Source organism: Pyxicephalus adspersus, chromosome 2 (assembly GCF_032062135.1).
Source record: "Pyxicephalus adspersus chromosome 2, UCB_Pads_2.0, whole genome shotgun sequence".
In the NCBI taxonomy this organism is placed as follows: domain Eukaryota; kingdom Metazoa; phylum Chordata; class Amphibia; order Anura; family Pyxicephalidae; genus Pyxicephalus; species Pyxicephalus adspersus.
In genome coordinates, this window is record NC_092859.1 from 87562499 (window position 1) to 87578125 (window position 15627).

General features: G+C 42.3%; 1 protein-coding gene across 1 annotated transcript; it reads left to right on the top strand.

Moving 5' to 3' along the window:
* Positions 1–14677: 14677 nt before the first annotated feature.
* LOC140323935 (thyrotropin-releasing hormone-degrading ectoenzyme-like) lies at positions 14678–15585 on the top strand (the record flags this gene model as incomplete). The annotated part of the gene is given in 1 exon segment (XM_072401372.1): positions 14678–15585. A coding segment is annotated over 1 exon segment (759 nt), but the record flags the coding sequence as incomplete, so codon positions are not given.
* Positions 15586–15627: the final 42 nt, after the last annotated feature.

A 15627-nucleotide genomic window follows, 5' to 3' on the forward strand; every position in this document is an offset into this window, starting at 1 on the left:
CTTTCAAAACAATAACATTTCTCCATGATTCCACAGTTTTAAACAATAGTGGAAATAATTAGCAATACTGTACATTTTATCACAAATGACAGATACTGATTTTAGGCTCCTTTTTTTTTTCTTTTAAATATCACCCAATGAATCATATTAAGTTTTGAAATGCTTAAGCCTTTTTCAACAGCTAGATGAACACTCCTAATATGCTCATAATAAACCAATATTCTTTTATTGTTTTAGCTATAACATTTTCGTTTTTGGTCTGATCATGAGATACCTTGCAAAGATAAAAATGTGCCCAGGCTATAGACATTTAATTTAGGAAAATGACCTCTGTGGCTACAGACACTGTGAGGTCATGCACAGTTAAAAGAACAGAAGTTTTTTATTAAGTTTTAAAGTTAATTTACTGTATTTGTTAAGAATGTGTACAAAAATAGATGTGCATAGCTTGGGCACAGATGCACAGACAAACCACAGACAAAGAGAACAATACATTAGGAGGCTATGTTAAGGTTACATCCCCTGGCTGGTGACATGGGATTACCCAGGGCATGGAATCTAAATGACCCCCTTGCAAGAACGCCCATAAGGGATAATTGGATTGGTAACCAAAGTGGCCACCAGACTGCTTTGCTGCTAGGAGATCACCTGGTTGTAGCACCAAGGTTCTGCCCACTATGGGCAAGTCGGGATCATATTGGTTCAGTGTAGGGGCAGCCAGAGAGTGGGTACTGAATATGTTGGTGTCCCTGTAGAGGGTGTAGAAACAGACAGGTCAAAGTCAAGGCAGGCAGCTGAGTGACTGATTTTGGGTTGGTGACTAGTGAGAATTGGGGTGAGGACAGGCTGAGGTCAGGGCAGGCAGATGGTGAGAGTCAAGGTCAGGATGGTCCAAAGTCAGGGCAGGCAAAAGACAAAAATCAGAGTTGAGGTCAAGCCAGGGTCAGTATCCATAAAACCAATCAGGCAGAGTACCTATAGGTAGTCATGGGTAAACATGCTGAGGATCCAGCAACCAAAATCTGGGACCGGAGATACTTAAATTGTGTGAGCGCACGATAAATAAGTGTGTGTGCATGTTCATGATGTTCCACACAAAAAGTAGCACATTTGCTTGAAAATCTACGTCTTCAAATCTCTGACAAGGAACAAGTATCTAGATCAGGATACCTTTTAGTGTTAGTGATTTGAAACATACCAAAAACAGATCTATTGCACCTATTGTTTTCCCCAGGACTAGAGAACCCTTCACAGTTCAAGTACACTGTGGTTTTATAGGCTTTGTTCACAGCAGATATAAGCTTCTCTACTTCAGTGTACACCTACTTCCCCATTCTCACCTATAATATTATAACAAAACCTTTGCAAACATGCTGGAGGAAAAGAAGTTTAAGCTCCGGATAAGGAAGGCATTCTTCACTGTAAGGTCTGTAAAAATGTGGAATCAGCTCCCTCAGGAAGTAATTTTCAGCAACTACTATAGCTTGCTTTAAGAAAAAGCTGGATGTTTTTCTAGAAGCACAGAATATAACTGAGTATTAAGGCTTTAAAGTAAAAATAGTAATAGTAAAACAGTGACTGTTGATCCAGGGAACATCTGATTGTTTCATAGAATCAGTAAGGAGTTTTTTTCCCCTGTTGAAGCAAATTGTACCAGGGTTTTTTTTTGCCTTCCTCTGGACCAACTATGTCTTATAGGGTTTTATATCTGGGATATGTTTATTTTCCTAGGGGTTGAACTTGATGGACCTGTCTTTTTTCCACCTAACCTACAATGTATGCAGGATCTTCGATAAGGCATTTTCGTCTATGCTGTTATAATTCTAATAACACCAATCAGACACTTGTCATCCTTGTAAAATACACCCATTCATTCATTCTCTTTAGACCTCCCCTTGTAGGTTCTGTTTAAAGAAAGACTTTTTTTAGGCTCACCAAATGGTTATTTGCCACGGCTATGTTCTAAGAGCACTGGTAATGAGCATATCTCCGTGTAACCTTTAGCTGGCAGATGGAGCATCAGGCAGTCTCACTTAATTTTCTCTAACGCTGTTACATACATAATAGATGCATGTTTCATAACAATGCTGTAAGTGGCAAACAGCTATTAATAACCTTTACCAGTACAGGTTTGATTGCATAATTAAACAGCCGGACAGCTGGCTTCACAAGATAAACCTGTTACTGTTTGATGGCTGAAGTTTGATAGAAATGTTTAGCTGGTATATAGTGTATGTCACTGTTAATAATGCTGGAACTCCCTGGGTACTCCATGCATCCAGCACAGAGAAGTGGGAGATCAAGGAGTACAAGAAGCTGAACATGTTTTGTGATTTGACACATCATATCCCATCAGAAAATCATCAAGCACTGTTGCTGAGATGGATGCATCAGCATGAAGCCTATGGTTTCCCCAGCTGCATATCCTGTTATTGGCAGACATATGTATATGAGCTGGAGATGGGGAGGGAGAAGATGAGAACATTGATTAATACAAATAAATAGGAAAGAGGAGGATGAGTAGAGGCACAGGGGGATCTCTCTTGGGAATTTTTAATAGAGATGGTGGATTTGGAAGTCTAATTAGAAAGCAGCTCCAATAATCCCTGTAAATACCCTTCATATTAGTACCTGTCTTCTGATCTGTCCTAACACCTTGCATTGCCAATGACACAGTACCTGGAAGTCAGTAGGGACTGCTCCCCTCTCTGTAGCCCAGCACCTGCACAAACCTGGGATCTGCACACCATGTATAGTTTCTGATCAGGAAAGCTAGCAGCAATGTCCTCACAATATATTGCTGTCCTGGAGTGTCTGCTATCCTCACCAAAAGTCACTCTGCTTTCCTTGTGAACGATTGGAGACATGCAGCCTTGTCCTCCCCCATCCATGCCTTCAGTGTGCTGGTACAAGGTGCTTAGCCCAGAACAAGAGCTATTCCTATTCAACTTGCTGCTGCTTGTCCTGTGCAGTGTCTGCTATGAGAACATTGCACCCCGGCATCCCTGCGGATGTGTATGCAGCCCTGCTCCCAATACACCTCCCAAACTTATCTCACTATATAGCCATTTCCACTCAGACCTGGTATTGTCATCACTGATGTAGTACAGCCAGAATTAAAGGGGCACTCTGTAGGCAGGTAAGAGAATCCAAGTAAAAGGCAGCTGGGATTTCAGATGATCAAAGACAGAGGCTGACTTTTTGTTAGATGTTAAATAGTGATCACTAGTATGGAGAATCCTAAAGAAATGATCTGTATTGCAGGGGATGTAGAGGATGGCACATAGGAGACAATTCTGGATAGCATGATAAGTTCTGACTAATATTTAACCTCACTTTACATTGCTGAGAAGAGTGGAGTGCCTACTAGGATGGTGCTGAGAAGGGAGGAGGAGGAGATGTTATGTAATTCACAGAAAGTTATAGCGTGGTTTGTTCACTGAATGGTAGCAAACTGACGTACTGACGCTCGTGGGCAGTCGTGGCTTTGTCTGGAGAGAGGTAAATAAGGGTAGCGCGCAGTGTTATGACTCATTTTGACCCATACAAGTTCTAGCACAAAGGTTGTATACCAAGCAAATTTTTTTGTGTCCAAACAGGACTTATTCCGAAGCGGACTTATACCGAGGTACCACTGTATATATTAAATGGACTATTGGACTATAATATATATATATTACTAGGACATTAGGGGGTTACCTGGGACACATTGGAATGGTACATTGGAGTCAGTTCCATATAGAAGGATAAATTCTGTGTAATAGGGAATATGCAAAGTATAGGATTGTATATATGTATAGTATAGGGACATTAGGGGATGACATATAACACACAGAAATGGTACATAGGTGTCAAGTCCAGCTATCATGATACGTCCTGTGTAGTGGGCAATATGCATAGGATTGTATAGGATTGTCTGTATACATAATAAAGTACTGTAGAGGATGGCACATAGGAGTGCATTCCAGATATCATGATGAGTCCTATAAAACACAGAGGAATGGTATAGATGAGCTTATTCCAGATATCATGATACGTCCTGTGTAGTAGGCAATATGGAAAGTATATTGCTATATATCATAATGGTTATAGAACATGACCTGTATCACAGATAGATTTTACATATAAGTGCATTGCAGATTGCATGATGAGTCTTTTACAATAGGAAATAAGGAACGTAGAGCACTGTCCATATATCTCAGTGGCTGTAGAGAATGACATATAACACAGAAGGATGGTACAGAGTTAGCTGTAATAGAGAATATGGAAAGTAGGATTGTCCATACGTCACAGTGCATGTTGGAGGGTTCTATATATTGCAAAATGAAGATCAAATGGGTGTGTATTTCACATATCACTATGCTTCATAAAAAGTAAAGGATATGCAAAGTAAATAATTATCTGGTTGTAGAGGATGGATTTTAACACAGAGAACATAAGAGAGCCTTCCAGATTTTATAAGTTCTTTGTAATAGAGAATATAGAAAGTATATGGTTGTCTTTATATTGTGGTTGATGTAGAAGATGCCATATAACACACAGTAATGGTACAGATATAACATACATGGCAGATATCAGACATGAGTTCAAAGTAAGCCACAGGGAGTGTAGGAAGATACTATTTATCAAAGAGGCATGGTAGATAGGCATTCATATAAAACATTCTTTAGAGATTTAGAGGAATGGTAATTGTAACAGAGATGGCAGATATCAGGGATAAAATCATAGTATGTCACAGAGGATGCCATAAATCACAGAGAAATGACGGATATCAGGGATAAAATCATAGTATGTCACAACAGATATAGAAGAATGTCATATCTCGACGAGGCATGGTGGCAGATAAAGTAAAGAAAGATGACAAACAGTGAATTTCAGGTACTAAAGAAAATTGGTATATTGGTATATTGGCATATTCTGGTGACACAAGTTAATGGAAACCTATCAGGTTTTGTAGGATATGACAATAGGATTTCAGTGTATATTATATATCACAGGATTTGGCACAATCATTGGTGAATTCATAATATCAAAGGTTTCCCTATTTCCTGGAGCCATGATAATTTATAGAATAGCGGATGCCATGTCTTATATCACATTGACTGTAAAAAGATTATATACAGGTAGTCCCTGAGTTAAGGACATATGGACAAATCATAGATAATGTCTAGGCTCCATAATATTGGATTTTATACTGTAACTGACACCACGCTGCCTTATGAAATATGAAATTAAAATAATGTACCTGTTCCAACTTACATACAAATTCAACTTAAGAACAAACCTACAGTCCCTATCTCGTATGTAATCCGGGGACTGATATATTTTAGAATATACCCTATACAAATACTTGACCAACACAAAAAGATAACTGTATTATATTTTATTATTGTGTACTGTAAGGTGCTTTGTTACAGGGAATGTTAAATATCATCTTAAAAGTCATTTTATTAGAATTTCACATGGACTACTCTTTCCTCATAGTATCTCCATTTAAAGTAGCATTTTCCTAAGATCCCTAAATATCTTGCTTGTTTCGGTGACAACTGATTTCCTCGTTTATTAATACAAATCAATTCATTAGGTATGACATGACCTGTCATTTTTCTCATTTCTTTTTTTCAATATATGGCCCTTCCATATAATAGTGCATCCCCTTTATATATAAGGCATGCATCAAGCAGCACTCCTGTTTGATTTCTGTCTTGATCTGTGAAGTATGGCTTTTACCATTGTAGGCAGCAGCTCCCTGTGATATATGTATATGTCTGCCCTGCATTATTCTCTGTGATAGATGGCATCCTTGATGAAGAGTTTTCTTTCTAGAGGGGAAGTGTATCCCTTACAGAAACGGATCATTTGCCTTAGTATGTTACCCTACAGCTACAAAGCCAATTCTTTTTTTTTTTTTTTTCTGACTCCTGTAATACAATGGGAATAATATTGGATCCTGTAGAGAAAAACAGCATGAGGCGACGACACCTAGCAGAGGTCATAATAAAAGTCTGAAAAGCTCTTACCAGACCATTAACACTGTGCCAGTTTCCTCCATCCATGCTCTTTGCACCTATAATGGTTGGGAGGATTCACCAGGTAGTAATCTTTCAGTTACCACTTGCAAAATACATCTTCCAGTGCCAAAATTAGTCTGAAAACCTATAATGGCCCAAAAAAAATATTTCCCAAGTTCTGGTCTTTGCAAACCTGAGCCCTTTCCTTTATTTTTGTGTTGAATCCCCAGGTTTTTCCTAAGAAGGTATTCCTTGTTCATATTGAAGATAGCGATGTTTAATTTACATGTATGTTCTAAGGCAGTTCATGAGTGTTTATATTCCACCCTAAAATGACATTTCACTTATTTTAGACTGAGTATATTAACATTTTTTTACTGAATCATACTCTTTTATTGAAGCTTGTGCTGGACAGGTATGCAGTATTCAAAAATTGGTTTATTTATAATACTGATTGCTATTAGGAGTCTATTCGCCAATGTTTTACTTAAGATTCACACCACTTTCACCCACGACTCAAACATATTTCCAGCAGAATCTTATGTGAAAAGTTTGAATCCTGGAGAAAAATCATTAATCAATGGAAAATCACAAAGATCTGCCTTGTATTAAAGAATATTCTATTTTCAGCTATTTTTCTCTAGTAACAGATTTCATTTCCCCAGGGTAGGTTTCCTAATACTGACCACAGAGAGTATATAATTTTAACAATATGAAATCGGCAGGATTGATTGAGATAATGCCTGGTGATCCTGCTATGAGGCTCCGTGTTCGAGCTCTACTTGTTTTTGTTGCTGTACATGGGCTGCAAGAGGCTAATACCTAGTCAAATACAAGTGCTTGCATTGAAAAATATATGGTGTGGTATTGAATACATTGCTGCATTCATTTGTGTCTTTTATATCTGCCTGTTGTTCATCTTGCCAATTGCTTATGTTACACAGTGGTATTATAAACTGACGGCCATTGGGGGTCTAGATATACCTCCTACCTCCAACACATTTTTCTAATGGTACCACAAAAAAATCCTCTAGTGCCCCCCCAACTGTGTCCATTATTGTTCATATAAAGAAGGTATAGTATAACTCTGGCAAAAAGCTCCACTATACTTCTAGGGCTCCGACAATGATGATAGTGGCAGTTCTCATTCGCTTAAACTTCCCTGTTGCTTGCATACCCTCTTGGCCAATCAACCAAGGTAAAACATTGAATCAAGCTTATTTTAGATGTACAGTAAACGTTACGCATGGCCACAGTGCGCCAACCTTGCTCCCAACTGAATCCATTCATCCATTCCAATTCAACCTAATGGAAGCAGTTGGGAACTTTTTAGTTCACATGTTTGCACATGGTTGTGTTTGCTTTGTGGTGGCCTTGCAGTTTGGTCCCTGGAGGTGACAATTGTCTTTTGACCCTGCAATTAGTTTTCTCCGGGGGGAAGAACCACACTGCAAACCCAAGATAAATGTGTGACCTGCAGTGCATTTGCAGTTCTTGGACAAATTGTAGCAGATTAGACTGTATGAATTAAAGAGGTCTAATGAGAGCCACTGCACTGACTATTGCAGAATCAGAAACACAGTTTGCAATGAAAAAACTAGGCTTCTTTATATGCAAAGTGGAGGTCATATTTTAATTTTAGTACTATTAGAAAAGACTGCTGATATTAGACACTGTATGGGGAGCCTCCATTGCATAGTAGTTGTAGGGGGAATAAGCACCCCTGACATCTACCAATTAATTTACTGCTTGTGAATAATAAAGTTGGTTCAGCAAATTGCTCATGACAAACATCTAAATTTTGCCATGATTTCAAGATGAAGGGATTTCCAACCCCATCTCTAACACTATAAAATTTGTTCTATCTGTTGATCGGGCTATCCATGAACTGTTTTTTCCTTTTATTATCATTTTATATCAATATACCTTATATAAACAAGACCCAAAATCTTACTGGAATCTGATGAATGTTTTTATAAATACTTTTGGAGCCACATAAATGTTTATTTAGATGACCTTTATATTTTAATACTACCCTATATTCCGAATTCCTGTTTGAAAAGCTAGGAGCACATCAACAATAATACTTTTAGTTTAAAATAATATACAATGGCTCAGCAATGCCTGGAATAATTTTCTGATGTCTTACAAGGCAGAGACTTTAAACACCTTCATAAACTCTATTTATATGCAATTAATTCTACACAATGTTTATTAAAGGCATTAAAAGTGATTTTTATAATATTTTAGTTATACTTTCCAGCAAGGATGAAATAAGTATTAACAGAATAATTTAGGTTACTAAAATAAAGTTATATTTTTCAAATAAATTTCCCATATTAAATGTATTTTCTGTCTCCAATGAATTGCAGACAACACAATAGTTGATGACACAATCTACAGCAGTCATGCCTGGCCAGGGTTCCATGGAATCCCAAGGTTCTTCCAGACCATATATATATATAGGCACCTGGCTGCCTTGATGGACATAGCCTCCACACGGCTGTCTGGATGGAAAGGCTCCTGATTGCCTTGCTAGACACACTGTAAACCTGGCTGCTTTGCTGGGTGGACTGTGCCATTCATCAAAGGAATCAGGTGCATGGTCCATCCCTCAAGGGACACAGGCAGCTAGTTAGCTAGAGTGAATGTCAGCCTATTCACCTGGCATGCACAGAACAGTAAGAGGGCCCATAGCAAAAAAAAATAAAAAATAGGTCACATGACTGGGTGATTAGGGAAGGTCAAAGGGCAGTGATAAAAGGGGGGCTTGCCTGAGGGGAGAGGTCAGTTGGCAAAGAGAACAGTGGAGTAAAGAAAATTTTGATCTCTGAAAAAAGCCCTGTACTTGCTTTGGCGGACAGTGAGCGCCTCCTAAGGCACCTCAGAGAGGAGGCTGCGGTACATGGAGTGGCCTGGCTACAGGCCCATGTGGATGCTGCCAAAAGGGGGGCTCTGTTCCCTGCACGCTCGGCGGTCTAGGCCGCTGGAGCGGTACAGTCCTAGCTTCCCCCAAGGTGTCCAGCGCCACATCTGGAGCCCCAGTAGGGACCCTCCAAGTCCCCCTGCGAATCGAAGCAACAATGGGGCAGGTGGGGGTATCGGGAGGAATCCTCACATCAGAATCCAGGTCTGAATTCAGGCTTTGGTCCTGGTCCTGCTGCCAGGATGCGGTCTGCGCGTCAAAAAGGTCTTAAGTCGGTGGCTTTCCCTCACTGGGGGCGAGGAGCCCAGCGAGAAATGAGTGAGGCCAGGAAAGGTGGGCAGACAGGGGTGCGGGGGGGGGGGGGGGGGGGGGGGGGGGGGGGGGGGGGGGGGGGGGGGGGGCAGAGTCGCGAAGTGGGGTGGATGTGGAGGGGTTTGTTGCCAGGATTACATGTTTTGCTTTTGCGTTTTGGTGATGGTGGACAGAGGTCTTTGGAGCTTGAGGGGCCGAGGGAGGCAGAAGGTGTTGAATGTTTGGGACAAACTAGGACCCCTTCGGTGGTGGAGGTAGGGGGGCTGACATCGCTGGGAGGGAGTGGGATGTCCTCACCTTCTTAAGTATATTCGGATAGTGGGTTGTGGGGGCTGGTACAATGGAGGGGGATAAAAGGAAGGAGGGGGTTACTGGTGACAGCAACCAGGGTATTGTGGAAGGAGCTAAGGGGAAGGAGTATGTAAGTTTTGAAGGGCCTTTGGGATTGCATCTGTCGCAGGGAGTGTGTGAGCGGATTTGGAAAGTTGAATACGTGGAGATTTTTTCACTGCTACCAGCGGAGCGCTTCGGGGCCAGGAATGGTAAAGTAAGTGAGGGTAAGCGGCAAGGGGAAGTGAAGGGGCTGTGGCGGTTGATACTGCGTACGTTTCAAAATAGGTTACCAGCTTTTGCTATCATGGCCAACTTGTTCAGGGAGAGTTTTGTAGGGTGGCGTACACCTCTTTGGATAAGGCTGTGGATTTTGTTAGGTGGGCAGCTCAGGGTAGTTTACTGGCAAAGGCTGACATTGAAGTGACTTTTAGATTTTTACCAGTTCATCCGGAATGTTTTCGTTTGTTGGGTTGTGAATGGCAAGGGAAACTTTATGTAGATAAATTCTGCCTATGGGGTGTTCTATATCATGTGCTCTGTTAGTTGTTTAGCACCTTTGTGGAATGGGTAGTTAGGAGGGTGACTGGAGTTCAATCTGTTTGCATTACCTGGATGATTTTCTTTGTATTGATCCTGCTGGGTCATTTGTGTGTGCATCATTAAGTGGTTTAGAGGAAGTAGCAAAAAATTTGTTCCGCTGGCGGAGGATAAGATAGTACTACCATCATCGCAACTGTGTTTTTTGAGCATTGTGTTGGTTTCCCAGCAAATGGAGTGCAGTTAGTCGGAGGATAAGGTGTTAGATTTGAGAATGGCGGTAGTGCAAGCTGTGAGGTTGAAGAAAATTTGTTTGAGGGAATTACCATCTCTCTTGGGAAAATTAAATTTTGCTTGTTGAATTATTCCCATGGGAAGGATTTTTAGACGCCAGCTTGCGGCTGCGACAACAGGTGGTAAAATGCCTAGACGCTTCATTAGATTGACCAAGGTGTTAAGAGAAGACCTGGAGGTGTGGCATACTTTTCTAAATCAGTACAATGGAAGGTCTTTTTGGATGGCGGAGGAGGAAGACAATGCGGCTCTGGATCTGGCGACGGATGTGTCAGGAGCCTTTGGCTATGGTGTGTATTTTCAGGGTATGTGGAGTGCGGAGCCATGGCCGGGGGAGTGGAGAGACAATGGATTTTGCAAGAACTTGGTGCTACTTGAATTGTTCCCTATCATAGTGGGTCTGCAACTGTGGGGTTCAGTGTTGAGGGGTCCCAAGGTACGTTTTCTATGTGACAACATGGGCGTGGTGGAGGCAATTAACAATCATTCTGCTACCTCTCCCCCAGTCTTTCGTTTGCTGGGGCACATGGTACTTTTGTGTTTGCGCTTTAATATTTGGGAGAAGGCAGTACATGTCCCGGGACAGGACAATGTAATCTCTGATTCTCTTTTCCGTTTTCAATGGAAAAGGTTTGGACGAGCAGCACCATTGGCGGAGGAGAGGGAAATTCCTTGCCCCCCAGGTTTGGAAGGTGGTCTGGGGATCATCACTGGTTTGATACAACAGTTGGTCATCTCTGGAACGTGGAACTCTTATGTGGGGACTTGGAAGGAAAGGTTTTTGTTTTTGCAAACTGAAGGGGTGGACAGGGATCCAGGGGGATGAGGTGGTGGACAGGGATCCAAGGGGATGAGGTGGTGGTATTGTAATTTATGGTGTTTAATTTTTGCTTTCAGTTTGGGGCAGTATTCAAGTGGGCCATAGCAGCTTCTGGCAGGCAGGTGGGTGAGTATTCCTTGCATTCTTTCCAAATTGGGGCCTGCAACAGAGGCGGCTAGGTGGCGGCTAGGTGAGGAGGTCATAAAGCGAATTGGTCGGTGGGAATCTAGGCAATTCCAGTTGTATATCCACCCTCACTGGTTATAAGGCAGTGGAGGTTTGTTTGTGTGGTATTTGGAAATTAGGGGGTAGTTGTGCTGAAATAAAAAGTGGTACTGTTATAATAATTGGCATGGGTTGGCATGGGCACACTCCTTTGATTACTGGGGTTGCAGACAGGCTGATATTCAGCCAAACAAAAGGCAGTTGGGTGTGCCACAGGAGACGGCACAGGTCCGATGGACAGGCATTCTAGGTTGAGTTTTGCCTGAAATCAGCAGATTTGCTCGTTTGGATAGGCCCCCTTCTGTGGTTTTAATCCACGCAGGGGAGAATGATTTGGGCTCCTGGTCCGTGTGGGAGCTGATTCGGGATATCAAATTTGATTTTTTTCCGGCTACTCGGTCTGTTCCCTAATACATTATTTGTATGGTCCGACATAGTGGCAAGAAGTGTGTGGTGGGATGCGTGGTTGGTGGAAAAATTGAACAAAGCTCAAGCTCAATTGAACGAAGGTCAATAGGGAAATGGGGAGGTTTGTCACTAGGATTGGGGATTTAGTAGTAGAGGCACAAGGATCTGGAGGAGGAATCGCATTTATTTTTAAGGGGCGATGGAGTGCACCTAAATGCAGTGGGGATGGAGTTGTGGTTATTGGGCCTAAAGTAAGGAGTGCAGAGGGCACTGCGGGTGTGGCGGTGCTCTCAAGCATAAAGGGGTCATGATGCTTGCGGCTGGTGGCGGTTCGTTGGTTGGTCCATGGGAGTTACAAATTCATAAAAACGGGAATGGGAACCCAATTTGGAGTTCGTGGCAAGTGGAGCCCCACACGACACTGGGTTGTGGTGGGGGCAAGGAGGGAGCAGAGGATGCCTGCTAACTGTTCCGGAGCCAGCGTGGTAGCGGCTGGGAGCCTGTTCTGGTGAGCGGTGGCATCTTGGGAAGATTTTGTAAAGTGGGGGTACTCCCATGGACCTTTAAATAAAATTTTACCTGCTTTGTTTAAAAGTGCGGAAAATGTTTTGAAAAGTTTTAAAATGTTTAAAAGGGTATTGTCTTGCATTGGTGTATGTAGCAAAGATAAAAAAAAACAATAAAAAATATAGGTGGAGGGCCATATGACAAGGTGATTAGGGAAGCTGGGAATTGGAAGGGTTAATTTGTTTATATTTAAAATTATTGGTTAAAAGGTATGGAGTGATAGTGGCATGATGGGCGGGTCAAAGGACAGTGATAAAAGGGGGGCTTGCCTGAGGGGAGAGGTCAGTTGGTGAAGAAATCAGTGCAGTAAGGAAAATTTTCCCACCCTCCTTCCCCACACGATACTGGGTTGTCTTCTTGGGGGCAAGGAGGGAGCAGAGGATGCCCGCTAACTGTTCCTGGGCTAGTGTGGTAGCAGCTGGGAGCCTGAGCAGTGGCATCTTTGGAAGATTTTGTGGACCTTTAAATAAAATTCAAACTGCTTTGTTTAAAAGTGCGGAAAATGTTTTTAAAATGTTTAAAAAGGTTATTGCATTGTTGTATGTTAAATATGGTTTTGCGGTTATAGCAATAAATACATTTTTTACCATAAGATAGTTGTAGTGTCTTTATTAGGGGGGCTGGGGGAAGGTAAAGTGTTAATTGAAAGGATGGACGGTTTCATCTATTCTACCCTAGTTAGGAGGGCCCGTAACAAAGATAAAAAAAAAATATAGGCAGAGGGCCACATGACTGGGTGATTAGGGAAAGTGGGAATAGGAAGGGTTAATTTGTTTATATTTAGAATGATTGGTTCAAAGGCAGTTTTCAGTCATGGCAGCAAAGGCAGTTCGTTGGTTGATCCATGGGAGTTACAAATTCATAAAAACAGGGGAATGGGAACCCGTAACAGTATGGAGTTTGTGGCAAGTGGAGCCCCACACCACACTGAGTTGTTGTGGGGGCAAAGAAGGAAGCAGAGGATGCCCACTAACTGTTCCCAAGCCATCGTGGTAGCGACTGGGAGCCTGTTCAGGTGAGCGGTGGCATCTTTGGAAGATTTTGTGGAGATGGGGTACTCCCATGGACCTTTAAATAAAATTATAATGGTTTTGTTTAAAAGTGCGGAAAATGTTTTGAAATGTTTTAAAGTGTTTAAAGGTTATCGTCATTTTCTTGCATTGGTGAATGTTAAATATGTTTTGAGATTATAGCAATAAAATGAGCTGCTATGGCCAAATTTTATACCATAAGATGGTTGTAGTGTCAATATTAAGGGGGCAGGGGGAAAGGTAAAGTGTTAATTGAAAGGATGGCTGGTTTCATCTATTCTTCCCCAGTCAAGAGGACCCATACCAAAGATAAAAAGAACAAAAAAAATATAGGTGGAGGGCCACATGACTGGGTGATTAGGGAAGGTGGGAATTGGAAGGGTTAATTTGTTTGAAAAAATGATTGGTTAAAAGGTATGTGGTGATAGTGGCATGATGGGCGGGTCAAGGGGCAGTGATAAAAGGGGGGCTTGCCTGAGGGGAGAGGTCAGTTGGTGAAGAAATCAGTGGAGTAATAAAAATTTTCCCACCCTCCTTCCCTGTTTTGGCAGAGGGGGGGGGGGGGGGGCAGTTTTCAGTCATGGCAGCAAAGGCAGTTTGTTGGTTGATCCATGGGAGTTACAAATTCATTAAAACGGGAATAGGATCCCATACCAGTATGGAGTTTGTGGCAGGTGGAGCCTCACATGACACTGGGTTGTGGTGGGGGCAAGGAGGGAGCAGAGGATGCCTGCTAACTGTTCCCGAGCCAGCGTGGTAGCAGCTGGAGACTGTTTAGGTGAGCAGTGGCATCTTTGGAAGATTTTTGGAGTGAATCCTTAAATAAAATAATAACTGCTTAGTTTAAAAGTGCAGAAAATGTTTGGAAATGTTTTAAAATGTTTAAAGGTTATTGTCATTTTCTTGCATTGGTGTATGGTAAATATGTTTTTGAGGTTATAGCAATAAAATGGGCTGCTATGGCTTAATTTTAGACCATAAGATGGTTGTAATGTCATTATTAAGGGGGCAGGGGGGAAGGTAAAGTGTTAATTGAAAGGTTGGCCGGTTTCATCTATTCTTCCCTAGTGAGACATGTTAGGTGTATTGTCACCGGCAGCTGTAGTAAGTGATGGGCAGCACAAGGCTGCACCACCCAGTGGCAGTAGGGAGGAGCAATCCCATCTAAAGGGATGCCGAGGCTGCCTCCTTCCCTCAAACACCGGCGATGACAGGCAGCAGTAAAGGTTTTAATGGGATCATGCTTACGTTCTCGCAGGCGAAATGAAGTGTCTGGTAAATCCCCAAGTCCTAGAAGGGGACGTTCTATGCAGTGCGATAGCCGGGCTTTTCCCTTGCTCTGGAGTTGCAGAATGAAGTGCTATGGCTCTGGACAGTAAGCGGCAGAAGAACAGCTTACTTCTCAGCTCCGAGGCGATCCAAGACTCCGGGATGAGGAACAGCAGGGGCTTGCAGGACCAGTGGGCTGACACTGTGAGACCCAGGACCACTGAGAGGCACATCACCGTACACAGAAAGCTGGTCATGGGCTTTGCCATATCTATTTTGGCATTGATCGTGGTAACTATCATCGCAGTACTGCTCAGTGTTAGATTTGAAGAATGTTCTGATGGCTCCAGTAGGACAATTAACAGCAGCATTCTGGAGGCAGCCAGGTTCAACCAGAACCTGGAGGTAGGTAAGGAGGCAGGAGATGGGAGCAAGCACCTGGCTGCTAAAGATGATGAAGAAGAGGACTGGAAGCCTTGGACTTACCTGAGACTCCCCACACACCTGAGACCCCTCCACTATAATCTGATGATCACTGCTTTCATGGACAACTTTACTTTTTCTGGAGAACTTAACGTGGAGATTGAATGTCTGAACTCCAGTAGATACATTGTGGTCCATGCACACAGGCTGACTGTGGAGAGAGTCCAAGTGGCAGAAGACAGAGCAGCTGGGGACGTCAAAGTTTCCAGCTTCTTTGCTTATCAGCCCAACCAAGTTTTGGTAGTGGTTTTAAACAGGAGTCTGGAGGTGCACAAAAGTTACAACCTGAAAATCATTTATACTGCTATCATTGAAAATGAACTGCTGGGCTTCTTCCGGAGCTCCTATGTCATACATGGAGAGAGAAGGTAATGCTTGTTATAGGATGCAGTCCTAGAGATAGGAGGATGT